The sequence below is a fragment of the Sparus aurata genome, chromosome 12 (assembly GCF_900880675.1).
Source record: "Sparus aurata chromosome 12, fSpaAur1.1, whole genome shotgun sequence".
NCBI classification, from domain to species: Eukaryota; Metazoa; Chordata; class Actinopteri; order Spariformes; family Sparidae; genus Sparus; species Sparus aurata.
In genome coordinates, this window is record NC_044198.1 from 15,050,302 (window position 1) to 15,077,131 (window position 26,830).

Here is a 26,830-nt window from a genome sequence, read left to right on the forward strand (position 1 = left end):
GCAAATAACATGTTTAAGGGTAAGAGAATGGACAGAGTTAGCAGCATCAAAAAAATGAGATTCGACAACATCACTCCAAAACTTTTTAGATATATCACAATAAAAAAACAGATGCAAAGCCTTCATTTGTTTTTGCCTCCATGCTTAGCACATTGATGACGCATGCGGCGGTGCGACTCTGTGGTGGCTGGTGTTGCCAGTGTTCTGTCCGTTCAGGACGAATTAATCTGTGTTCGTTTGGTATGCAGCTGTTTCTGTCTGAAATAATTAAGTTTCATTTTGATCGAAAGTAAAGCGAGTTGCACAAACCTCTCGTCCAGCGTCCTTCATATACACAACAGCCAGATTGGGTGTTTTTCTGCTGCACGGCCTGTTCACGGGGTGTTTTAGCCGGTTTTCGCCTGGAAGGCTCGATGGAAATCTGGCACTGTCTTGAATGAAGTTAAACTGTGACAACGCGCCGTTCACAAACGCCAGAATGAACACGCGCTCCCAATAACGTTCATCAGGCAGAATACAGTACGTTTAGTTCACGTTCGCCCAAAATATGAACGAGTTCATGAACGATCGTTTATTGAACGAGTTCAGGCACAACACTGGGTGCCTGTATGATTCTAATGTTAAGCAGTGTTTAGGGAAAACTTTAAACTGGGACCTTTTTTTTTTATTACTTAATATGTAATATGTAAGATTTTTGGTTGAAAACAATAAAAACTTACATTATCAACAGAATGTGAACAAGGAACAGTTTTGACATTAATCACCTTCCTATATTGTGCTGCAGAGCAACATGCTTTTTGTATGCTAACCAGCTAGCCCGGCCTAAAGCTCTGGTTCTGGCAGTGCTCCTAGATCCCAGTCTCCAAGCTGCACCGCTAACTGAGTCAACTAAACTACCTAGCTAATGAATTTAACAGGTGGGTAATTCTTACACATTACACCTTTAATTTGCATGGTTGCTTTTTTTTATGCCTAAATTAAGCATAATATGTCAAATTAGGCTCTGCTGTTTTCTGGTCTTAAAAACTACCACCCAAATCCCCCTAAACAACCCATCCCTCTAGCTGGCGAGTAACCGCCAACTGCTGTTAGCTGTAGCTCCAGTTAGCCAGCTAGTTCAGAAATGCAGCTAGCAGTCTGGACTTGGAGCACAGGGAACTAAGGTGTTTAAACCGCCAGCACAGGAGCTTTGGATCAGGATGGGCCGGGGCTAGCTGGTTAGCTTGCTAAACATGCTTTGCAACAGATTATAGATTATAGCGTCAAAACTGGTATAGCTACACATTCTGTTGATAATGTTATATTACTGTAAATTTTTGAATGTTTTCAACCAAAATTCTTATATATAGCACCTTTAATCAGTAGATGAATAACATAGCAGCATATGAGCTAAGGTGTTGTACCTCTGCATTCCAATAACATTTTAATTTATTGTACCTGAAATCCAGAACATAAAACCAACTATGAATTTTAGATGTTTTTTCTTTTTTACTCTCTAAGAGGGACTATTAGAGATGTTTGAGACCATCTCATCATGAAGAACCCAATTTTGCTTATGAATGGTTGCAGTCATCTTGCAGAGCAAGAATGGAGTCAACTGTATCAAGCTGGCTTTGTGAATTTGACCCTGACCGTCTGAAATATTAAGATCAAAAGTCAAGAGGATGTTGAACAAGACAGACGATTGTTCATAAAGACTGGTGAGGCTGGTAAAAATTCCAAAAATACAAATGATTGGGGAGGATTTCTTTGGGCCAAATCATAGTTCTTTGATTTGTGTCATGGGTACAGAAGCTCCCCTTGTTCACTATCACTTTAACAATGGCTGAATTTTCTGTGTAGCTGGAAGCATGCAAGTTGCACAGAACTCAAACTTCTGGTCAGGGGAGGCGACACAATGCAGAAACTTAGCCAGAGGGAAGCTTTTTGGATTCAAAGACTGGATGTGTTAAAGATTTGGCATGTTTTGAGACTGCCACAGACATAGAGGCATGCTGTTGCACTTGGAAGAATAAAGAATCCTATCTTCCAGCAAAAATCAAAGTTTATGTTGACCTTGACTGACAACTAACTGTGCATCGTTACTCTGCATACAACCTACATTGTTATATTACTCAGAAAAATAAAGCTTGACAATATTTATAGTTATTGCTTGTTTTTGATAAGCATATTTGCTTTTGAGACATGCATACCTAGACCCAGACATAGTGATTCTAATTTCTTATACTAAAGGTTAGTTTTTTAAACTAGTCCGAAGGGTATTTCAAGAAAATAATGTAAAGTGCTATGTCTGTTTTTATTCAGAATTCTTTATTAATCCCCAGGGGGAAATTATTTAAATACATTTAAGCAATTAGAAACAAATCACTTTAGAAAGAAACTTTATTAGATAAATAATGAAATCACATATATTTTGATATGTACATTTTAAACAATACAAAAAAAGAAAAATCTATGTACAGTATTGCACAACACTCAAAAATGCAAACGCACATCTCAGGCTGTTGGTCGCAGCATTTCTTCTCCACAACCGTGGGCATTTCCCCTGCATCTCTGGGCTGGAGTTGGACAGGAGGTGCTGTTGGAGGAGCAGCAGGGGCTGAGTGGCTGAGGACATCACAGATGAGGCTGGGGTCCCATGCCTCCAATATCTTGCGTGCCTGATGTACATCCAAGCGTTGAATTTGCACCTAGTAATTACAAGATAACATATATACTAGTAAAAATGTTTAGTGAGGCTCATAACATCCACAGCTAAACAGCTAACAACTATTACCTTAGATACAATGATAATAGATAATTGTTTGTGTTAAGAAACAGACTATTACTACTGACACTACTTACACATTCAAATGCAATCCTCTGCAATCTCAAATGTTCGACTCGAGCAATGTCATCTGCACGGAGGTCATCGGTAAGGTAAAGCCATGTGAAAGTCACTGTAAAGCGTTTTATATCTAGCTGTGTGGAGTGTAGCTCACGTTATTACCGATTCACGTGCATGTCGTTTACCTGGGCTCTTTAATCGCGTGCAGGTCGTGTGCGTCGCGTGCACTCATGATAACCATTTACCTAATCGAAAAACAATTCCGACACCAAGCAACAAAATGAGCTTTCCACATCGGTTTTTAACTATTTAGATATAGGTTTTTTTTTCTTGTGTTTTCTTGCCATTTTCTCCCACACACCGCCACAAGAAATAATGGCAGACAGAATTAACAACAAGTACGCAATTTCGGAGACACTGGACATTTTCCATAATGACATATCTCCATTGATGAAAGGATGGTGGCATCCAAGGCCCGCATCAGCATGAAACAGTATATGAAAGACAAGCCAACAAAGTGGGGGTACAAACTGTTTGTGCTTGCAGGCTCCGAAACAGCCTATACCCGGAACTTTTTTGTGTTCTCTGGTAAGAGTGCGTTCACAACAGGCCAGGGTCTGAGCTACTCATCAGTGATGGACCCTCTGACATTTCCTCTGCTTGGTGGGGGCTACACACTGTATGTGGACAATTTCTACACTAGCCCTGCCCTCTTGCGGGATTTGTCCAAAAAAAACATTGGCTGTTGTGGGACCATAAGGAAGAATTATGTTGGTTTTCCACAGATTGAGGATAATGACTTACCCAAAAAGGCTGAGAGGGGAGATCTGTGGTGGATTAGGAACGACAAACTCCTGTTTGTGAAGTGGATGGACACCCGGGAAATGAGCATGTGCTCTACAGTGCATGAAGCCTTCAGTGGACGGACGGTGAAACGGAAAGTGAAAGAGGCTGGTGTGTGGCAGACCAAGGCCATACCTGTTCCAGACGCTGTAGTTGATTACAATGAAAACATGGGCGGTGTGGATTTGTCCGATGCTTTGATTGGATACTACAGTGTCCACCACAAAACCATGAAGTGGTACAAAACTTTCTTTTACCATTTTGTGGACATTGCCGTGGTGAACAGTTTCCTTCTCCACAAGGAGCTGTTCAAGATCAGGAATGAGCCCACCATGATTAAGCCACACACCCAGAAGACTTTCAGGGAGCAGCTTGCTGCAGAGATGGTGGAGTTTGCTGAAGGCTCAGCACCACCACCACCACCAAAACTCACCTGCATGCCTATGTACTATGGGAGCAATGCCACACAGTCCAGGAGGTACTGCAGGTTGTGCCAGGATGCTGGCTTGCCAAGGGTGATGACACCTGTTTACTGCAGTCAATGCCAGGTCCCTCTGTGCTTCACATAAAGGAGAACTGTTTCTAGTAGTGGCATGACGCACATTAGTGTCAATATATTTGATGTTCGAAGTTCTTGCCAGTGTGTTTTTCTAGAAGTGATTCCTATTTTATTAGTGTAAATATAGTTGATGTTCAAAATTCTTGCCAGTGTGTTTTTCTAGAAGTGATTCTTGTTTTTACTTGTGTTTTTACAGTTTGGTTTCATTGTTCTTTATTGTTCTATATATCTATATCTATATCTATATCTATCTATATCTCTCTATATATATATATTAGGGCTGTCAAAGTTAGCGCGTTAATCGCACGTTAACGCAACATCCTCTTAACGCCGTTTTTTTAATTTTTTTAACGCGCGATTAACGCTCGGTATTAAAAAAAAAAAAAGGAACGCGCATTGTTTGATTTACGGCCGTCAATGGCACCTGTAGTCTTGATCCAGAGGGTGGCAGAAGAATAAGAAAGGGAATCAGAAGGGGAAGAAGCAGGGTTGGCGTTCGGGAAAAACACGGTGGACTGAAAAGCGAAAGTGAAAGTAAATGGAGAAAGGACTTATGATCGGCAAATTCACTTTCAAAACACTGCCAGATGGTTCGGTCCATAGGACAAACGTTATCTGCACGTACTGTCGACATGAAATGAGTTACCATTGAAGTACGTCGTCCAGTCTCAGATATCATTTGCAAGTCAAAAACACTGCAGATGCAGAGAGCCCCCCCCCCCAAAAAGCAGACATCACCATGTTTTGATCCCATTTAGGGTGACGGGATGTTTTTTGAGCCTTTTATTTTCCTGAATGATTTGAAGTGTTGAATAAACATTTTCATAAAGCAAGCATATTTGCCCTTTCTTATGTTGTTAAAAGTATTAAGAACATGAACAAAATACATTAAGGTACATTTAGAACAGAAAAAATGTGCCAAAAAATTGTGATTAATTTGCGATTAATCGCGAGTTAACTATGGACAAAATAGGATCAATCGCGATTAAAAAAATTAATCGTTTGACAGCCCTAATATATATATATATATATATATATATATATATATATATATATATATATAATATTATATTATTAAATCTGCTCCAGTTGGAGTCAAACCTCAGTTCCTTTGTATGGTTTTCTCTGAATGGGAAAATGTTTTGGGCTGCAACTGCATGATTCAAAGGGGATATTCACTCTAAAAGTGTACGGTTTTGTTGGGTGGAAATGAAATCATTCATTCATTTATGCTGTGTTCCATCTTCATTTACTCTGATCCAGTTACATCTATACAAATGCTTACACCTTTTCAGAAATCTCACAAGTGTTACCTTTATTATGATACAAGATTATTCATGTAGACCATGTAGTTGCAGAGATATACCCTATTCATTATGGGCATGTCATTTTTGAGCAGAGGCCTGAGCCAGAGGCCTAGGGCCTAACAGGTTAATGATGTAGCCTCTTTAATAAAGGCTTTGGAGTTGCCTTGGTTGCCTCTGGTTTTTGCATAGAACCATGTTTCATTGCTCTTTTGCAGCTTTGCAGTTACATGACCCAAAATATAATGAAACACATTTGATGTTATCCTTTGCTACGTGTTAAAATTTGTAATTGGGCATCCAGTTACCGTCACAGATCCCTGCTTCATGTTTTGGTCGTGTGAAAACTGGTACAAGATACAAACAAGATAAAAACTGGATGAGGAAAGGATTTAGATCATCTGTAGGCCGATAACACAGATAGAAAAACTTCATAGTTCCTTGATTTCGCCTGGAGAAATGTTCCCATGTTTACTATTTTGACCAGTCTCTACGGAACAAGATGGCTCTTGTTCTATATCCTCTGGACTCATCACATCACAGTCTTGGTATTTCATGTGAAAGGCTTCTGGTTGCTGTCATTAACTCTATTCTTGTTCTGTATGAGGAATACATCCACTACCACTTTTAGGGAAGACACTCTATAAAAAAGAAGCCATTCAGTAGAGTTATCATTATGTGAAGGTAAATGTTTATTCCAGCAGGTTTTGGGACAACATGACAACATACACGACTGGGTATCACGTTTACACAAAACTCTGAAGAACTTAGAAACATAATTATTCTCTTTACATTATAATACAGTAACAAAGTATTGTCATTCTTTCCAAAGTGTTCAGTGATAAACCCCTCTTGTCTGTGCTCAATGTGCTTTGCACCACATGCTGTTAAATGTTGGTCAAGCACTCATGCTCATCCGACAAAGGTATTTCTTCACATTTTCCTTCATGTGCAAAAATTAAAACTCATGCAGAGAAACGTTTCTTCTTCAAGTGATTTGGTGAATTTTCTGCACATTTATATTTTTCTGCATAGAACAGCTCGACACGAAAAATAAAAGTGTTCGCCACTCTGTATTAAAATGTGCCAAATGTGTTGCATGACCCAGTTTTTTCCTTTTTCCAGCGATGACTGAAGTTGTTTCAGGCCCAGAAGCTTGCAGCTGGAAGCACTGTGCAGCATTCCTGATCTGAGCCCGTCTACGGAATCTAGATGACGTTCTCAAAGAGCTGCATGGAAGCCATTATATTTTCATCCTGTTGAGAAAGGAAAACACAAGGCTGCATTAACTCTGACCTCTCACCATGTGGTAGAACTTGTCGGTGTGATGATGCCTTTACCTTTTGGCAGGTTTCTATGAATTCATCGATTGTCACCACTCCATCTCTGTTCCGATCCATTTTCTAGAAAATGTCAGAAATGCAATAATATATATTCAGATGCCAAAGGATTAGTCTTTGTGCTTTGCAGAGATAGCATACCTGGAAGAATCTCTCCACATGCTCGTAGGGGGATTCATCTCGCACACTGGGTAAGGTGTACCGGCCCATCATGTCATAAATGGAGGTCATTATTGCCATCATCTCCTGCAGGAAACCAGAAACACATACAGCACTTGCACATCTCAGTGTCCAGAATATAATGATAGCACTTATATGTATATGTTATATGATATGTCCAAGTTTGTAAGTGTCATACGCCATGTGCCGTATTGACACGTCAGGTTCAAATCATGTGTTTATTACCTGACTTTCACATGGGGAGTTATGTAAAGAACACAAATTTTAAAGCCTGTCACCACTGGATATTTTTAAGGAAACTGTGGGACATTTCCAGCCGTGTTTGTGGTGACCAAAACCTTTTATTTTTCACGGAAGTTGGGTCATCTACATACACGTTTGTGGTGACAGAATCAGGTGTTTTTAGGAACACCTCCAGAGATTACCAACTGTTTGTGGCCACCAAAACAAATACTTTGGGCCTAAACCTAACCAGAGAATAATCTCAGCGTTATGACAAGACAGGAATAGAAAACTAAAGCGAAACATAACACTTTAACCTGTCTGTGGTTTTGCAGAAATGTACTGAGCTTACATTTTTTTCCAGTGCGACTGGGTCGCGTCACGTACCTCTTTAGTGATGTAGCCGTCTTTGTTGATGTCATACAGGTTGAATGCCCATCGCAGTTTCTCTGGAACAGAGCCTCTGAGCAGCACAGACAATCCAATCACAAAGTCCTGTAACAGCAGGAGGAGGTTTAATAATTAGCTTCGTTTAAGCACAAATCATTGTGGTTAAAACTAAAACCCAGCCACCCATGTTACGTAACGACACAAACACGCAGTCTCCGGTGGACTCACTTCAAACCGAATGGAGCCACTTCGGTCCATGTCAAATGCGTTGAACAAGAAATGTGCGTACATGGTTGCGTCTGGGAACATACAGGGAAAATCCAGGGCATATCAACAGAAATCAACTTGTCAAATTAAGCATGCTGTTCCAAACGTCAGTGAGATTTACTGAGTCAGTGAAGGCAGCCTTGTACAGTCTTGTATAATAACAGTTTTCCTGTACCTCCTTGTGGGAAGAACTGTGAGTAAATGCTCTTAAAGGTTTCCTCATCGACGAGCCCACTGGGACACTCCTGTTGGAAGAAAAAACATCAACATCTTTTCAGTTACCTAGATATATACTGCCAGTCAGGGTATTTGTACCAGCAACCTCCTTGTCTCTAACTTTTAGGCCACCACTGCCCTTTGTTTAAAATTGTGTCCAGGATTAAATTGGTTGAAATCAGCTTCACGTTCTACTCAGCCAGCATGCTGCCATCAGCATATACAGTAAATGTTTACATCTTATTCCAAAGAGAGAAGTTTGTATAAGCATAGAAGGATCTTGTGTCTAAATGGGCATGTAATACCTAATAAACATATTACAGGGTCTGTAAATCAATCAGTCACAAATGGCCAAAACAACAGCACAACAAAGTGTTTGAAAAGAAAGAAAGAAAGAAAGAAAGAAAGAAAGAAAGAAAGAAAGAAAGCTTCATAGAGGTTTATTTTTTTTCTGTTAAACTATAACTCATCACATTCTCTGCTTAATAACAGAATTCCAGAGTTCATCAGCCATTGACAATATCATGCTGTGTTGATACAGTCCCTGCATGCAGTGCGGAATGTGGCCACTAGAGGATATCCAAAGCTTCATTACAATAGGATCCTACAGTAAGTGAAGCCTTCTGTGCTTTTTATTAATTTTAATAAATGTTTTACTAATCCTCATAATGCAGCGGCCTCAGATAACTACACTAATGGAAACCTTGATGGCACACGTGTACAAGCTAGTGTGAAAAGTTCTAACAACTTGTTGAGATGGGGATCGAGGAAAATACAAGTGATGCGAAGATAATTAGACAGTTCAGTAACAGCGCACAACAAGAACAGATAGAATAAGCAAGGAAGGGGAAAATTTGATTTTGAGGACTGAAATCAATTAAAATGGCATGTTTTTCAACAAATGTCACCTAGCAGAGGAGTCTGCCACCAGTGGGCAGAGCAGTGGGAACATTTCTAATATCACAGGCCAAACAGGTGAGTCACATGTAATAATGTCATCTTTCAGGCTTTAGGTGTTGCCAGCTCATTGTAAACATAAATTTTTATTACATAAAAAAACCACTTAGAACTAAAACAAGCTGCTAAATAAACCTTTTTCATCACAGACATTTTGACTTGTGATGGCAGGAACGCGTAGGTCAGAGTCATGATATTAGTGGTTAAGATATGTTCTATTATAAAACACACCGCATACAGAGTTCATTACAGTTTTGCTTACACTGAACACTTGTCCCCACAACTCATCATGGGAATCATTAAGGCCTGCAGGAACCTCATAAAACATTTGTAGGCCTTTAAAAGCTGACTTTGTTTACATCAGCTTACTCCTGTTCTTCTTCCATCCTCCTCTTTAATGACTCTTTGCTACTATTAAAGGCACATTACACTCACTATCTGTCGATATGCATGCACCTCTGCAGAACAATTAATCACGTCACTCCCATGCCCGGGGTTATGCATACTTGTGCATGTTTTGGTACCACTGTGGTGTGATAGGCAAGTACTTGCGTGTTTGTGACTTATTTGTGCTGTGAGTGCATGTTTAGATGGCGGTTGGGAGTAGCTCAGGGACAAAGCTGTGTTGGATGATGGGTCCAACTAATAATTCCCAAAGAAAACCAGGCTTTATATTCTAACTGAAGTCAATGATCAATATGAACATTTAGACAAAGCTGACCTATTTTCCTCAGAATCGTCTTTTACACTTTATAGACACTTACACTTACACTTATGGTTTAGGGCAACAACTTTTCTTGCTACATCTGGTAATATTAAAACATTACTTTACAGCACCACCGATGGTCAAAACCTTCACAAAGTACCTTCAATCGCAGCATGTCAAACTAAAATGTTCATGTTGTACACATATTTACACATCTTTTTGGTTCTATTCTCCTGACAACCAGTAGTTCAAATTTGTCCTCTGTGGAGTACATTTTTAAACCTGAACATCTCCCACCCACTGCATACTACTAAATTAACTCCCTTTGCTATCTACAGAGGACAATTAGGGCTTTTCAATGATACCAATGTGGAGGGGTTTGGCTTTGGTACCTTTCTCTTCCTCATTTAGGAAAATGGCGTCGATCAGTGCAAGCACATTTTATGGGAAGACTGCATTATACTTTTTATTGAGCAAATTTTGGCTTGAAATGTTGTTGGCATATTTTATAAAAGTCTCTTAACAACACATTGAAACACTGTCTGAATTATTTTAACTGTACTTTAGCATAGTATTTAAGTGTTCATCCGTAGTGGACATTTGTAGTTATTTCCTCCATTTCGTTCTGTTTTTTTCAAATGAAAAGAAAGGGAGTCATTCTCAGAAGCACCTTGGTTGCCATCAAGGTTCAGTTTCACATGTATGGTGATCCGATGTCCACTGTAGTGGACTGTTACAAGAGGGACGTAACATGATCAGATGATATCTTAAAACCAAAAACTTAAAAAAAAAAAAATAAATACAATTCAGTAATCTAATTACCTTACAAAGATTGGGGAATTGAAAAAAAAATGTGATTGGACAATATTTTTTTCCCTGTTAGTCAGGAGGCTATTGAACACCTCATGCAATAAAACTAGTTTTCTGGCTTTATAAATGTGGATAATTAATGCCAAATTGTGTGTTATTCATTGTTTTGTCTAGAACCCCTGGTTCTGAATAATGTCACTCATAAAGTGGCTCTATGTAACAATCTGTAGTAATTTATAGCTATAAATCACTTCTTACCAACCATATGTGAGCGGGTTGTCATGTGACATGAAAAGTGAGACCTTCCTCATCTCTTAGGTTTCCTATACAAGCCTGCGGGCTATTTGTTTAAGCTGTTTAATGCAGCTGGAATATGGATTTTTTTGTGTAGGATGTGACTTTAAGCTCTGTCTCTGCGACACAAACAGCGAGCAATGATAGCTTACGTTACTTTAGAAATGGAGTCCGCCGACAGAAAGTAACCAACTGCTTCCAACACGACAGAAGCTCCACTTTAATTTTACAACATTAATTGAAATTTTGGACCAACACTTTCTAACCTTTGTGTTGAGACTGCCCATGGGCTAACAACCACCACTGATAGTATCAAAACCGCAACAAGTTGTTGTGCAGTCATGTCAAAGGATATGTGCAAACATGCAAGCTCATCTTTTCAAATTAGAACCCCTTGACAATTTATTCAGACGATCAACCACTCCTGACTGTGCAGGGTGAGGGCTAGGGGTTTTCATACATTTTTGAAGCCCCTGTAAAGCGACTGAAGCTCCTTCCTGGTGAACTTTGTCTGGGCTTGGAGCTGGTCGAGGCCCTCAGGTTGGTGACGCACCATGGAGAGTTCAAGGTCGCCGTCACAGCTGTCTGTCAGCAGAAAAAAACAGGGGGGTGGGGGAGCAGTGGGAAAGAAGGGGAGGGAGAAAGGAGGGAGGAAAGAGCGGTAAGACATAAAGAAAGAAAAAAGGAAGGGGAGGGAGGGCAGGAGGTGAAAATATTGGAAAATCAAAATAGATGGGAGACGGGAAACTTAAAAACGACTGCACATAACTCAAAATGCTCACCATCTTTACACACACACACACAAAGAAATTAAGTTTGAAAACAGAGATTGGAGAGGTTTAAGAAGGAAAGGTGAGAAGAGGAAGGAAATGGGCAGGAGATAAAATGGGTTAAAAGTACAGCACTGAATCAAAATGATGAGACAGAGAAAGATGGAGGGCATTCTTTTTGACAGAGAAGTTTAAATAAACATGAGGATTAAGCAACTTGGAGCTTGGAGAAATAACTTTGGGAAGAAATGAGACTGATTAGAGGAAATATACAGTTCAGGATAACAAGCGGGTAAGTTAGAGCAGTTTTTTAAGTAAAAAAAAACCTTGTGGACAATTTGACTGTGTCCGAAACAACTCCCTCGTCCCCTGTCCTCTACGTAATATATACACAATGGAAGATGAGATTTCTGACACTCGAATAGAACGAGGATGAGAAAATAAGGATAGCAGTTAGGGAGATGTTAGAGACACAGCCGTCAACTTGCCGTAAAATCACAGCTGTCACTAAATCAAATGAACAAAGTTTCCATTCACATGTGCCGGTGAGCCGCCATGCACAACAGCACACCTCCAGCAGCTATAATGAATTTTATTACTAACACCTGTGTTTGACAAGTCTACATGTCCACTGTCAGAAAGGGGTTATTACTATTAAATCAGCCAAAAGGGACAAAACTGACACGTTCAGCTTGAGAAAAAAACTAAAGGGGTTGTTGTTTTTTTTTTAGATGGCAGGGATGAAACTAAACTCAATAATAATGTGCAGAGGAACACCACCTGAGTTACTCACCGTCTGTACAAGAACGAAACACACAGTGGGAAGGTGGAAAGGGATGGAGGTGAGGTGATGGAGAAATGAGAGGGGAGGAAAAGTTGAAGAACCGTTAAAATACTTGACCCGTTTTCTGCGGGTCAGCAACATTTACCAACATACTGTAGACGGCACACTATTACAGGATGGATTCACTTTTTGGGGGGGCCTTTTCATTTCTTTATCTGATGGGAAAGGTGAAAAGAGAGAGGGGAGGACATAGAGCAAAGGACCACAGGTTGGAGCATCTGTACATGGGACACAAGATCCAGATCCACATTTTTGTATTTAATATCCTTTATGTTTTTATATATTTCATTTATCTTTTATATATTGTTTTACATATTTATATATTGTTTATTGGATTTGTCTGTTCACTGCCGGTATGAACAGGAGGAAAGGTAACAGTGACCACAGACTCTTTCTATGTACGTGAGGGTTATTTTCTAAATCATTCGGAGAAGAATTGTGGAAAAAATGTGCACCTGTCTTTAAAATATTTTACAGCTGGCTCTTGGGACTGCCATTCCTCATCATGTTAACAGTACTATTACAGTCAGAATAAATGAAATAAACTTGGAGCAAGATCATTGCTCTAATGCTATGCAACACAAAGTTTTAACATGCAAACATCCCGATTTAACTTCTTCAAACTGGCCCTCTTACCTTCCAGTGACAGGGGCTCCCAAATGCCAAATTGTTTGAGCACGACAACAAACAGTCCAATGACAACAAGGATGGCAATTACTTCCATGCCATCTATTTCCATTGTTGCCTTGCATTAGATATCGCCCGTGAAAAAAGCCCTTTTGAAAAACTTAATGAACACGTTTGGAATACTTATTCTGAACCCGATCAGCTCGTATCCAGAAACCTTATCTGCTGCCAATCATCTCCTTTCCCTTGGCCACATCCTTTTTTTTCACCAGTGTTTTTGTGCGAGCATCAGCTATTGCATTCACTTAAAAGCAACCCCCAACTTAAACCACTGACCAGTGCAAAAAAAAGCTAATAGGTGGACTGCTGCACATCCTCCTTTAAGTGGGCAAGTCCATCACGTGATCTTCACAAAGAAATATCGAATTCATAGAGCGTTGAATCCCCCAAAAATATCCACTTGCAAACGTCCAATATCCGTCATGACCTGCCGGCATTTCACGTCCCCATCAACTCCGGGGCTCCACCCCCCGCTCACTCCATCTGCTCTCGCTCCGTCCTGTGCTGTGTGTGGTGAGGCTGAGGGAGGGGTGTTTTTGCTGAAGGAATTTCTTTACTAATAGTCCCTGATTGACAGTCCACGCTGTCTTTATTTGCTCAGTCATTACAGGGATGTATAGCTGTAAAAACCAAGCATTGATCCACATTCGCTGATGGCTGGGATATGAACAGCACTTAGAATAAAGAAGCCTGCCCTGCCCTGTGTGGCGCTGCTTGTGTCTACTAGGTCGTTTAGCCATACGCACGGTCAATAATGAGGATTCACTCAAAGCTGAAAAACACTGAGACTGTAAAAACATTGTAGTTAAGAATAGTGAAGTTGAAGTGAATTGCCTGTGCTGCAAAGGCCGTCCCTCACACCTCCAAAATCAATTCAATTCTCCACGCGCTGTGAGTGTATTGGTGGTCCAAAAGTCTTGTTGTTGTAAAAACGTGAGTGAGTCTTTGTCTGTTTGATTGTGCTGTGATGAGAGTAAAGAAGAATCTGAGTTCACGAGTGATGACTCTGCACAACATAATGGACTCGGTGTAAGGAGGGTGGAAAGAAAATCAATTGTTAAGGGGTAAACAGGTAGGGAAATAGGAAGGCCAGAAGTGCATTTGGGTCGCCCTGGAGAGTAAATGGACTTTATGTCTGAGTTAAACAGCTTCTATTGAACTGGAATAGTGTCACTACCAGAACATCGCCGTGGCAAAAGATACAGAAGTATCCACTGTCGTACCACCAGACAGGGACACACTTGAAATCAAAAGTGAATTTTTATGGTCAACATTTGACGTAATTAACATTTTTGTAATTAGTATTAAGGGACTATAACTATCACCTTGTTGTACAATTGTGATTTTATGATGATAAATAAAATAATTCCTAAATTTTGAATGATGCTATTGATGAGCAGCATGATGGCTTCATGTCCACATTTGACATTTACACAGAATTTGTTCTATGAGATGTTGTGGTTTCAGAGGGAGATTGGATGACATATTATTTGTTTGTATTCTTGTGATTATAACATGTAAAGATACTTATTCTCTATAAAAAAGAAGAAGAATGCCAATCTTGCACAGCTTTGAGGAAAGGCTTGTTTCCCAAAATGTGTCAGAATATGAAACTAATATTACATTTTCTGTTTTGTTTTGTTTTTTTTGGGGGGGGGGGGGGGGCGTAACATGGTTGTGTTATGAGTCTGCAGTGTGTAAACTGTGAGATCAGAGGTGATGAGTCGTCCAATAGAATGATGTCACTATAGTTACCCTCTGCATGTGAGTGTGTATTTGTGCGGTGTTCTTAATCTGTGACCTAATCCTGCCTCACCAGACAGACACACTCCATTACAACAACATGCAAGATGTATGAGCTCATGTGGAAACTCGTCCACCATAAAAATAATACAGCATTATACTGTTTAATGCACTCTAAGTGCTGAGCTATCCCCGTTCTTCTATTAAATACAGACAAGAGTGAGGTGGCTTAAGCATGCTGAGCTGCAGACAGTGCAGCCATCAGCCTCACCGTCAGGTTTTAATGACTGCAGAGAGAGCAGCATTACAGCTCAGAGCCTCGGGCCATCAATCAGAAAACCGTCACACAAGTTCTCCTCATCACACAATTAAACACCCTTAACTCTGCTCCCTCTCAGCCCCTCTTCTAAGTGCATCCTTAAAGCGCTTTCATTGGTTTAAGGCCTTTTATTTTGATGGCATGAAGTTGCCTCTGTGAAGAACTCTTTTTGAATATCCACAGATCTTCTTTTACAGCTGACATGTTGATGAAGGTTCTCAGTCATCCAGGTCAGGGTAATTCTAATGCTATATCGTAGACAACTGGACTTGTTGAAACAACTGATATGATTGGACAAAAAAACCTGGGTAACACTTTATAATTAAGTCCTTGTAATAAGCATCAGTTATTGTCTAAGGCCCTAAGATTCTTATTGACAATATTAGGAATATAGATTTGTTAATAGAAGCAAGATAAACATATTTATTTTCAGATTATAGGACATTTATAAGGAACTTGTTAACACTTTGTAGCTGCTTGAGAATGTTAAAAGAAAATAATTCATAAATAATAATAGAATAAAAGTCCCCCACACTTATTACCTTATTACAAGACCGGTTACAAGAGGACATTCATACAGAGCCTTTGGTCCTGATGACTTTAATTTACAAGAACATATGTGTCACTTCTATTACTGTGGTGTGGGAGCCGATCATGACTGTACTGTAACAGAGCACCAGTGGGTTTGCCAGTGTTTAGTTTTGAGTAAACTCAGCGTTCTCTGCTGGTAACAAACTTGGATTTTATTTACAGTATGAGGTGGAAGAACTCCCAGGCAGAGTGACATTTTATAGTAAGTGGCACCTGTAGTTAAACCAGTACATTGTTGTTACAGCCAGAGAGACATTTAAAAACATTTCCAGATTTTTACACAAAATAAAATCGCAAGTGTGTTATTCTCACCTTCATAACGTCTAAACAAAGCAGCAATTCCACCTCTTCTGGCATGATTTTTTTTAAAAAAAATAGTTTTTTAGGCTGTTTTGCATGATATACACCTGTAGGGGAGTGAGTTAAGATCACCCTCTATTGTAAAGACCAGACCTAAACCAGATTAAGTCATGACCAAGACCAAGACAAATGTGAGTCCCACAATGCATGACATACAAACCATGCAAACCATAAGAACTCCTAAAGTTGATCTGATCCACATTTGCATTAAACCCCACAGAATGCAAATGAGAGCTCCTCTGCATTCACCTCTTTTACTGCCATATCTATCTATCTATCTATCTATCTATCTATCTATCTATCTATCTATCTATCTATCTATCTATCTATCTATCTATCTGTGTGTATATATACATATATATATATATATTTAAACATTTAACATGTGTTAATTTTATGTGTTCACTTACTACAACAGATAAAAACAGGAAAGAGCAGAAATCACTGTAACCATCTTTAGTCAACACTGCTTTTCTATGTTTTACCCTCCAACAAACCCAATACAGTTGGAAATGGTGATATATTGATATAGTTGCGGTCATGGCTGGTCTTGAGAATCCAGAGTCCTCGTTGAAGCTGAGAAATGACGGAGTAGTACTGCGGTTGACTCTGAGAGGAGAGCTTTAAAAAGTGGTGTTGAGACCAAGATCGAACTCGAGTACCACAACACTAATAGAGATGGTGGTGCAGGAGACATTCAGGTGCTATAATGTCTACAGACCACTAGATGGTGATCAGGTTGAGGAAATATGCTTAAACCCTGACAAATATGTCCATTTTAATGCCCAAGCAGCAGTAAGTGAGAGTAATGATGATGTATCTGAGCTTGTGGAGTGCAGTGCTGACAAAATAGTGATTCATTTCCAAATTGTTTCTAAATTAGGGATGCAGTGCATTTCATTCTATAATGTACGTGCTTTACATACAAAATACATCAGAGCACTTGTTCCTATTTATGTGACTGTTTTCATCTTTGTGATGTCTGAGTCACATGGCCATCTGTCTGCTGGCAGAGAGAGAAGTCGAGCAGTTGATTTGTGGAAACCGCAGAGAGATTTTTGTCTGTTCACCACTGCGCATGTTACCCAGACTGATCAGTGGGCAAGATAATCTAACACATCAGAGGCACAGACAGATCGTTTACACATTTGTTGAAATGAGGGAATTATGTGGCGATGCTTTGACAGATTGAAGACTGGTCGGTCCTGCTTGTGAGGCGCATACGCACACAGCTGATGATCTGTGCTGTCTGCAAGCACAGAAGGACAATGTCAATAATTTAGGCAAACCAAAAGGAAACGGGGGCGCGTGGGGGCAGTCAGCGGAAGACACTGCGCTCTTCATCTTAAAGATGTACCACTTTTGTGACACATGAATATGATGAAAAGATGTCCAAAGCTGTGAATTTTTCCATGTTCCTTAGGAAATTGAAAGTAGACTTTAAGATTAAATCCGTCCTCATAATTTCTCAAAAAAGAGCAGCTCTATGTGTGTGTGGGTGACAGAGAGAGAGAGGAGGGAGGGAGGGAGAGCACTAACAGCGGAGGGAGATGTGCACTGGATCAAACTTAATTCTGTGAAGGAGAATCAGAGGTGAAGGCGAAAGCGGCAGCGGCCCATTCACTGACTGATTACACGACGGAATGAAGTGGCGTTTGGTGAAGAGAGAGCTCTTTGCTGTAAACGCTCAAAACAGGGAAAAGACGGGCGAGAATGTATATACTATTGATGGGGCAGGTGCTTTAAAATTCATGTATTCTGTAGTGCTGGAGACTGAAGGCCTGCCCTCCTGCTGTACCTCCCTGCTGCTTTGCTCTGCTTCCCCTGCTGTCACACACAATCATGCAGATATTCACTATGCTGTATTGTTGTTACGGGGTGTTGGCCTGCCGGTGCATCTCTATGTGCCTGTACCTGGCCCCTGTTGCGTGGTACTGGCGATGATCCACTTGACGAGACAGCACTTCATCAGAGATTTACGGGTAAGCCGTGGTTTCTGCCACTTGGAGCCCTCCGTCTGTCCGCCGGGGTTTGGGTCTTTCCCGTTGGCGTCAGGCAGCAGACCGCCATCCACTGCCTTCTCGTTCGCCTGAGGGAGACAGGAAAAGAAAGCGTCCTCTGAGAAGAGAAAAGACACAAGACATCCGCAGGAAGGGAGAAGAAAGCAGGAGCCCCTCCTGTAACTTCTTCCATGTTTTAGCAGAGGATTCGCTCACCAGATGGCCAATAGCCTCCAACAGTTCATCAGAAGTGTGTTAATTCTTGGCAACAAATGATTAAATGGATTAAAATAACATTCGGTACAGATAATGAATCATCACAACTTTAGCGATCCACTGACTTTTCCTCAAGCGGCACTGTTAGGTTCTCATCTATGGTTTTCAGGGAACAGTCTCAAGAAAAACCTGGTACAGTAATTCAGGCCTCCATCCGGATGAAGTGTGACAACTTCAAGGATCCCTTCACTTTTCATTGAGCTCCATTTTCTGGTCAAAATTTCTGTACAACTCTTTGGTTTGCTGAATTCATGCAAAACTAATGACAATCCCCACAAGCATCAGCTGTACTTTTATATTTATTTAGTGCTCCCACACTTAGAATGTGAACATATTCCTGATGAGTGTAAGCATGCCAGCTAGCAAGCATTTGCACTGCCATGTGAGCATCTTAGGCCGGAGTGAACTGAGTGTGCACAACTGATGCTTCAAACGGATGCAGGATACAAGAGGTAGCCATCATGCGTACGTGAAATTGTTCTTAAAAGCAGGTTTATCTTCAGTCTTGGCTGTCGTCTGTGGACTCTTTTTGTTGGTATGTTTCATTTAAAAAACAGTGACCACACATGCAGGTATTCCAAGAAAAAACGTTTTGTGGTGCTCTGATGACCGAGGGGTTTATGATACTGATCTGAGTTTGGTTGGGGCCATTTAGTGTTACACATCCCCCCCTCTGCCTCTCAGCTCATGTCCACTCAGCTCTCTGCTGCATGCTGTCTGGAAATGCCCCTTAAGTACTTTAAGAAAGAAAATGTCTCTGCATTGCATCCTGGTTTCCTGCCTCACAAGGCTCATGGGTCTCTCAAGCCAAAAAAACTAGAAAAGTTACAGAGAGCAGAAAGTTTTTACAGACATATTGGATGTCTCACACAGAACCCAATTTAAGCACATTTTCCTTCTAACTTCCTGTAACCTTTCTTTAAGGAAAGACAAGTTATGTATTGATAAAGGTTTTTATGACATGACAGTTGCTCTGGCACTGGCGGTCTAGCTCTGCTTTCATAGCTTTATATAGCAGCTGGACCGGCAGCAGGAGTTACACTCAGACATCCAGACAGCTGGTGAGTACAAATGAACAGATCAATACCTCAGTAATCAATACTTCAATACTCAAAACGCTGCTCATTTGACATTAAAAAGTCTTTTTTACCAAGATATTTATATCCTTATGAGGCTGCACGGCTTTTGGAGACACTATCAAGTTCTTTGAAACCACATGTAACACTGCAGCTCGGAGGGGATGTATTTTTTTGTTTTTTTACATATTACACAGATTAACACATATTAAGACGTTTTTATGCTGTTATTTCCAGGAAAAAGACAGAGAAAATCTAATACTCTGTTAACTAGGCACTTATGAGAATAGGGACCTGCATGCGCTCTCGTTTCCAGTTATTTGCACCATCACATAGCATCTTCTCATCTCACACCGGATGAACACGGATTTCCACATTCGGATGAATATTTCAGCGATAATAAAGCTCTACATATCTGAGTTGCTGGATTTACATAGCACGGTCCATCTAGCATGATAACTGCGATGCATTGGGATGCTTTTTTTGTATGATTCTCATCCCGGTGTGAATATTTAGTTGCGGGAGTCTCCTGCAGGCCCCTTCAGTGTTATTGTAAAGTATCCTGTTTTAACTGCACCGCTACATGCTCTTCTTCCCTCTCTCGATTTTTTTCTTTTTCGCTTCTTTTGTTTTCTGGATCTTCACAGGCAGTTTTCTTCTCAATGCTCTTGTCTCCTTTTGCTTTGTCTCCGCAAAGTCTTTCCTCTCGCTTTATAAATAAAACAGCTTTCTTTAAGAGGTTGGTGCGAAAGCAACGTAAAGAGTTTGCAGAGAAAAAAATAGCCGGAGCTTCTATCTGGGGAGCTCCTCTGTGTCCCCCTGGTCCTCTATTTGAATACGAAGGGATGCCAGAGCACACACAGCTTCGAGAACGTCGCTCAATAATTCACACTCCTTAAAACCGCATCAATAAAAGATCAGAGCTGGCTGCCATGTTGAGGTGAATGATGACTATGAGTAACACACAAGGACTGATACTTAATGGATCATCCAAGAGCCACATACTCTACACATACATTCATGCACACTCATACACAATCGCACAATAAAAACAAAACAAAAAAAAGTCAAGCCTACAACCTTATGGAGCATACGAAGGGTTAACAAGATAATAAATCAATTAAATTACACGATATATAAAGTGTAATAAATCACCCGTGAGCCATTTTCCAATTTCTGTGACTTCACGCTGAGAAACTCTAAGATCTGAGGAGGAGCTGATTTGGGAGTTTTAACATTCACAGCGCTGCATTATTAAAAGCCCCGAAGCCATGTGTGCTGAGCAGCGAGACGCTCCCTCTGATCATCTGTGTCGTCGTGAACACCGTGGGCGACCGCCCTCCGCTGATCATCACATATGTTACCTTTGCAAGCGCACACACACATGCACACACACACACACGCTGCTTAAACAAAGAGACATCACAATATCTGCCAGGATTGTTTCTTTCTTCCAGCCCACTTGAAAAAGGACACAGCTGCTGTCGGTGGAGATTTCAGCAAGACGACAGACCCTGTGCTCGCATGTTTCGTGTCTTTACAAAGCCTGCACAGCCCAACACGACTCTCTACCACATGTGAAGCTCCCGACTGCCTTTTATATCCTGTTTCCCATGCATTTAAGATGTGTTGGCCTGAACTCATTACACACAAACAATCTCATGTTGTATTTGTATCCACACTGAGATTAACATAACATAAATGTGCCTTATGATTCTCTCTCTCTATATCTCTCTTTGCAATCATGATTAAAGAAAATGTATTAATAGTCATGTCACTTTGATCATGAAGGAGACACTACTAAGTAAATAGGCTACAACACAGAATAGAAATGAGTATAGTAGTTTTGAGAATGTTATAGATCCATGACGAGACTGACAAAAAGGGCAGAGCTGAAACGTAAGATTCAATTACAAATCTGTTTTCTACTTCAGCATTGCAGACAGCACCGTGGATTTATCAACACTTCAACGACAGATATGTCAGAGCCGTGATCAGGGCCATACATTCTTGCTTTGACCAGCCTCAGTCAGATGAAGTGATCAATGAGTCAGACGGATTAGACTAAGACTGAGACACCTCTGCCCCCCACGCTCTGTCTGCTACCAGAGGATGGGGAGAGGGGCTGCCAGGTTAAAGTGCCAGGTAGTGATTCTGCTTACGACGGATGCCCCCCCCCCCCCCAATCGCCTGTGAAAATCCATTTGTATTTGATTGAGTACTTCAATTTTATGCTATATTATACTTCCATAATATTACATTTCAGAGGGAAATAGTGTACTTCATAGTAGTAATAGTGTATTTCAATTTGCCTCATTCTTTGATAGCAGTGCTGTTGTGTTTTTTTCTGGTAATGACAATAACTGTGATATAAAATAATGACATTGTGTTGGGTTAGGGTTAGGCATCTGGTTGCCTTTTCACAATGTGTAATGGCTCTTTTTGCACCTTTTTCTTTTTTAATTTTTTTTTTTTTAACATTTATGGTTACAGTCTATTGTTACAACAGTGTACTTCATTTGCCAAAAACACACAAACAGCAGACAAAGATAAAGACACATTCGACTAATTTTTTATGGACATTGTGAATTCCTTTGCCCACAATAATAATGTGAGTTTGCAGGTCCAGACTTTAGATTCAACACATATGATCAATGAATAAACTATAATGCTTTCTGAGAGATTAAACTTCCCAACAGTATAATGATATAAAGTAGCCAAACCTAGTTCTACATCTAACAAGCTATGGCATTAAAATGCTTCTCACGTGTTAATGCAAGGACGACAACAACAACAACAACAACAACAACAACAACAATAATAATAATAATAATAATAACATCCAAATGAAATACTGCATGCTCCATAAAACACTCCTTGATGCCTTAAATATATTTTGCTGATACTTGTAACGGAGTTTTTACATTCAAGTTACTATACATGCCAATAATCCAAGTACTTCTTCCACCACTGGAAATCACAATGCACGCCTCACTAAAACGTTGCTTTTACTTAGTTTCCAGACTTTTTGCTGGAGATGAATTATGTATTTTGGTCACATGAAGTTCGGAACACGGAACCACAGGTAGGCTGATGAAGGGATATCAACACAACTGATCGCTTTGCGTGCCAGTCCACTCAATCAATAACCCAATTAACGCATAATAAATGTATCTCGTACCTGCATTGCGTCTAGATTTGAGTCGCTGTCTGTGCAGAAAATATCGCAGCAATCCTCCTCTGGCTCTCCTCCCGCGACCCTTCAGTGATCTGCAGCAGAGACAAGACAGAGGAGAGCTGTGAGGAGGAGGAGGAGGAGGAGGAGGAGCAGAGCTGCCCACAGTCCTCAACTGGAATCATCACAGCCACAGATGAACAGATCAGACCTGAGGAGTCAGGAGTCAGCAGCAGGGGAGTCGTGATCCTCAGCGGACGGCAGTCAGAGCACCAGCCCTGCTATAAAGCTGGTCTCAACAAGTGAGGAGGAGGCAAACAATTTATAGAGCGAGGTGTGGATGAGGCGCTCACATCGTGACAAACAGTATTATTAGAAGTGCCAGACACAATATAACCAGCAGAGACGCGTCCGAACTCAGACAGAAGTGCGATTCTCTGAGGAAATTAACTCCGCATCCTTCCTCTGTGCTTTGCTTTTTCCTTTATAATCCTGCTCGGATATAATAAAAACAAGAAGTTTATTATATTATTAGATTTACAGCTCTCTCTCTCCATCAGTCCTGCAGGCTGCTTGTGAAGGTGTCTCACTTTGGCTCAGCCACAAACTTTGATGTGTCACTTTTAAAAAAACATTTTGCAGAATCAAAATGAAAACATCAGCATGCAAAACTGTCATTTGATGTGTTTGTTATGGAGGGGGAAACAATCATAATGTGTCATGTAGGTTTTTCTTTTATTTATATTGCATTGCTTAAAGGTGCAATGTGTAAGAATTAACTTCAAAACATTTAAAAATTAATGAAGATTAGAGAGTGAATTTTCTTGTTTTGAAATCGTTGACGTGTCTGTATGGTGTTGCAGAGACAACTGAGGTTAGCGTGCTAACCAGCTAGCTCCATAAGACCAAGGCTGCTGTGCCAGTGGAGTTAACACCAACACTTCCCCATTGCTCAAGCCAGCTAATACGACCACTATCTACACCGCTAACTGAGCTAACAGAGGCTACAGTTAGCGGTTACAGCTGGCCAATTATTACATACTGCACCTTTAAAAGATAGTACATCTATTCATTGTGTGGTGGTTCCCTCATACATGAGGGTGAATTTAGGGTGGTTTGTGGTTCAATCTGATCTTGCCAAACCAGAGAAAACTATAAAAAACATTTAATAGGCAGGCTGCACGTCGGTCTATAATGTGCTGTAACCGCAGTGTCAAAATTCGACTTTGAATTTGACATTACGAGGCAGTGTTCACTCTGTACTGTGCACCTGTTCTATTCACGGTTTCACATTAACTTGAAAGGTAAATTAATATGAGCGCAGGAAGCTGCCTCCTATGCCCAAAATATGCTCTGACATTGCATCAGTGCCTCTTCTCAAATTCTATGAAAGTCATGAGGAGGACTTCTTTTATTATTGCCTAGAGGAATCTGGAAAAAACAACAACAAAAAGAACATGGATGGAGACCAGCTGTGATGGAGGGAAAGGAAGAGGGGTTTTAAGCGACACATGGAGAGAAGTAAATGTATATTTTACTTGTGTGCATACTAATAGACTATGAATCAGCTTAAGAAATTGTGCCAACTAGTATTTTTCTTATAAAGAAAATACAAACTAATGGTGGCTGGTTGTTCCTAAAGTATTCGATGAACCGTAATAATATCATTGGCATCATGAAAACTGAAGAAATCCAATATTCCTGCACTGTGCGTCCTTGTGGCTCTTATCTTCCTACAGGTCTGTCTCACTCCTGCAGACACCGAGGTTATTTTTAGCTTCACAAGTTCCAGAGAGCCTCCAGTTTCCCTGGTGCCTTACACATCAGCTACGGGTTTAATTGAGGGTGTGTGTCCGGTGCAGATGTGCCTTTTGAGCGTGTGTTAGTGTGTGTCTGTGTGAAATGGAGTTTCTTTTATTTTCCCTCCCTTCTCATAAATGTTGCATTTTTTTTCAGAATTTGCCACAAACACTCACACGCATGGCTGCACGCATTTGAGCGCATATTCAGACTTTGTCTCCAGCTGCGCCACAAATATCCACCACTTCTCATCCTTATGTACGATGGCTGACATTAAAATAACCTTCTGTTATAATGTAAAACCTCCATATGAGTTACTGACATGTTTGTGTAATGGGTGGAGATGAAGATAAACAGCTTCATAGCATACTTGTACTATACTCTGTGTTTGTAACTCTTTACCCAAAGGTTCAAACACCAAACACAAGGCAGAAATATAGCAACCAAAATTTAAATCTCCAAAACTTTCCCAATAAACAAGACAATACAATAAACACTGTGTTTCTATCTGACCTTGGTGAAAGATATTTCTAAGAAACAATGCACAAATAAGAGTCCACAGCCACGCTAGCCATGCCTTGCCTTGAGCTTAATGCTAATGTTAGCATGCCAACACGCTCATATGAGGGGTTACCATGCTGATGATAAGCAGGCATAATGTTAACCATGTTCACCATCTTCGTTTAGCATATGATGCTAACATTTGCAAAGAAGCACTAAGTGGAAAGTAGTTTTGCAGGTCTTAAACCAAAGTTTCGGTCAAATTTGACCTGATGATAGAATAGATGCAATGTTGGAGGATCATTAAACTTTATACACTCTATCCAGAAGGGACCGTAAATTAATTCATCAAGTAGTTGTTAAGATGTCAGTCCAGGACTTTGGTCCAGACTGGAATATCTCAACAACTACTTGATGAATTATTCAAAAAGAAATGTTTTCCTTAGTGGAGAATTTTTTCGGATGATTCGAGGTACATGTTTAAGACAGAAGAGCATTTTAGTAATATTCACCCATCTACTTGCTCCACCTCTCTGCACTGCTGCTATGAATCTCTCTCCACCAATTTGACTTAAAGCCGAGTGAAACCTGGAGACTGCAGTATGTACTTTTGGGGGAAAATTAGAAAGACTTTTAGGCTCCCAGTTTAGTTTTTTCTGTTGAAGATATGGTGGAATATAACCACTTCATTTACCCCCTGCTGCACCATGCTCAATCTTTTCCCGACCCACCAGGCCCATAGGAATCATAATGCTAAAGAATTTCAACAGTTTAATTAACTCACCAATCCTAATCTGCCCCGTGTGTTAATTATGTGTGCGCAGCTCTGAAGATATGGGGAGGGTCGTTTTTATTATGACCCACTGAAGGTTACAAGTTAATTACACGATGTGCCGCCACTTAATTTCCACGTAGACCTCTGTTAATGTGGAATAAAGCAGATAAAAATGTCATATTACCTTTCTTCTTGCTTATATTTTCAGGTAGCTGCACTTCACAAGTAACGCACCACATACACTACATTATATACTAATGGAAAGCTGATTGGATTGAATGACACTATATAGAGCAGGTGTGACATGTCTTTATGCACTAATATGTTCACCTCATGTAAGATTTCACATGCTAGTATGTACTGACAATAAAGAAGTGACATTTTCCTTTTTTTCACATATTGTTGTTATGTTATTGTCCAACTTTGTTGACGCTATATTTTTTTTGGACTTTGGACTTCATTTGCTAGTTAAAAGTTGACATCTTTGAAGACACATTCTTGAGTAGCTATTTATTTAATTGTTCAATTGCACATTAAAATAATAACCATTATTATAAGAATAGCCATTATTATTTCAGATACACATAAAACGAGTGCAGGAGAAGTAAGAGGCTGTGAGGTCTCTATGAAATAATCAGTGACAGATAAACAGAATTAAATTAAATAGAAATAGTAATGGTGGAGGACTTTGTCTTGGTTTTGTAAAACTATGAACCTTTAAAACATTTTCTGATTGTGTGACACTTCAGTCGCTTCCAAACTTTTCTTGTTTACTTCCTCTAGTGTCTTAAAGTCAGGGGGCAAGTGTGGGTAACTTACCTTTTTATAATTTCTGAATTTCTCCAGTTAAATGTTGTTCAAATAGATGGGTTTGTTTAAAAAGTGTGTCTAAAGTAATTCTTAGTCAACAGCTTGATTAATATATAACAAAAAATCAGAGGAATAGCTATTTCTGCACCTAGCACCTAGCTAGCTTGGTAGCTAGTTCCCTTTAACTT

General features: G+C 40.1%; 1 protein-coding gene across 4 annotated transcripts; it reads right to left on the reverse strand.

Moving 5' to 3' along the window:
• Positions 1 to 6,201: 6,201 nt before the first annotated feature.
• Positions 6,202 to 23,099, reverse strand: LOC115593323 (calsenilin-like). 4 transcript variants are annotated; one of them, XM_030436833.1, is made up of 12 exons: positions 22,968 to 23,099; positions 22,763 to 22,851; positions 18,144 to 18,318; positions 12,479 to 12,481; positions 11,698 to 11,700; positions 11,376 to 11,500; positions 8,108 to 8,177; positions 7,894 to 7,964; positions 7,663 to 7,770; positions 7,015 to 7,119; positions 6,874 to 6,936; positions 6,202 to 6,789 (listed from the first exon to the last, which is right to left on the reverse strand). In XM_030436833.1, exons 2-12 carry the CDS (start codon positions 22,766 to 22,768, stop codon positions 6,742 to 6,744), a joined length of 777 nt encoding a protein of 258 aa, XP_030292693.1. In that variant the 5' UTR covers positions 22,769 to 22,851; positions 22,968 to 23,099; the 3' UTR covers positions 6,202 to 6,741. The 4 variants fall into 4 exon arrangements, with proteins under 4 accessions (XP_030292693.1, XP_030292694.1, XP_030292695.1 ...); XM_030436834.1 differs by lacking the exons at positions 11,698 to 11,700; positions 12,479 to 12,481 and adding an exon at positions 16,681 to 16,683; XM_030436835.1 differs by lacking the exons at positions 11,698 to 11,700; positions 12,479 to 12,481.
• Between the last annotated feature and the right edge of the window lie 3,731 nt (positions 23,100 to 26,830).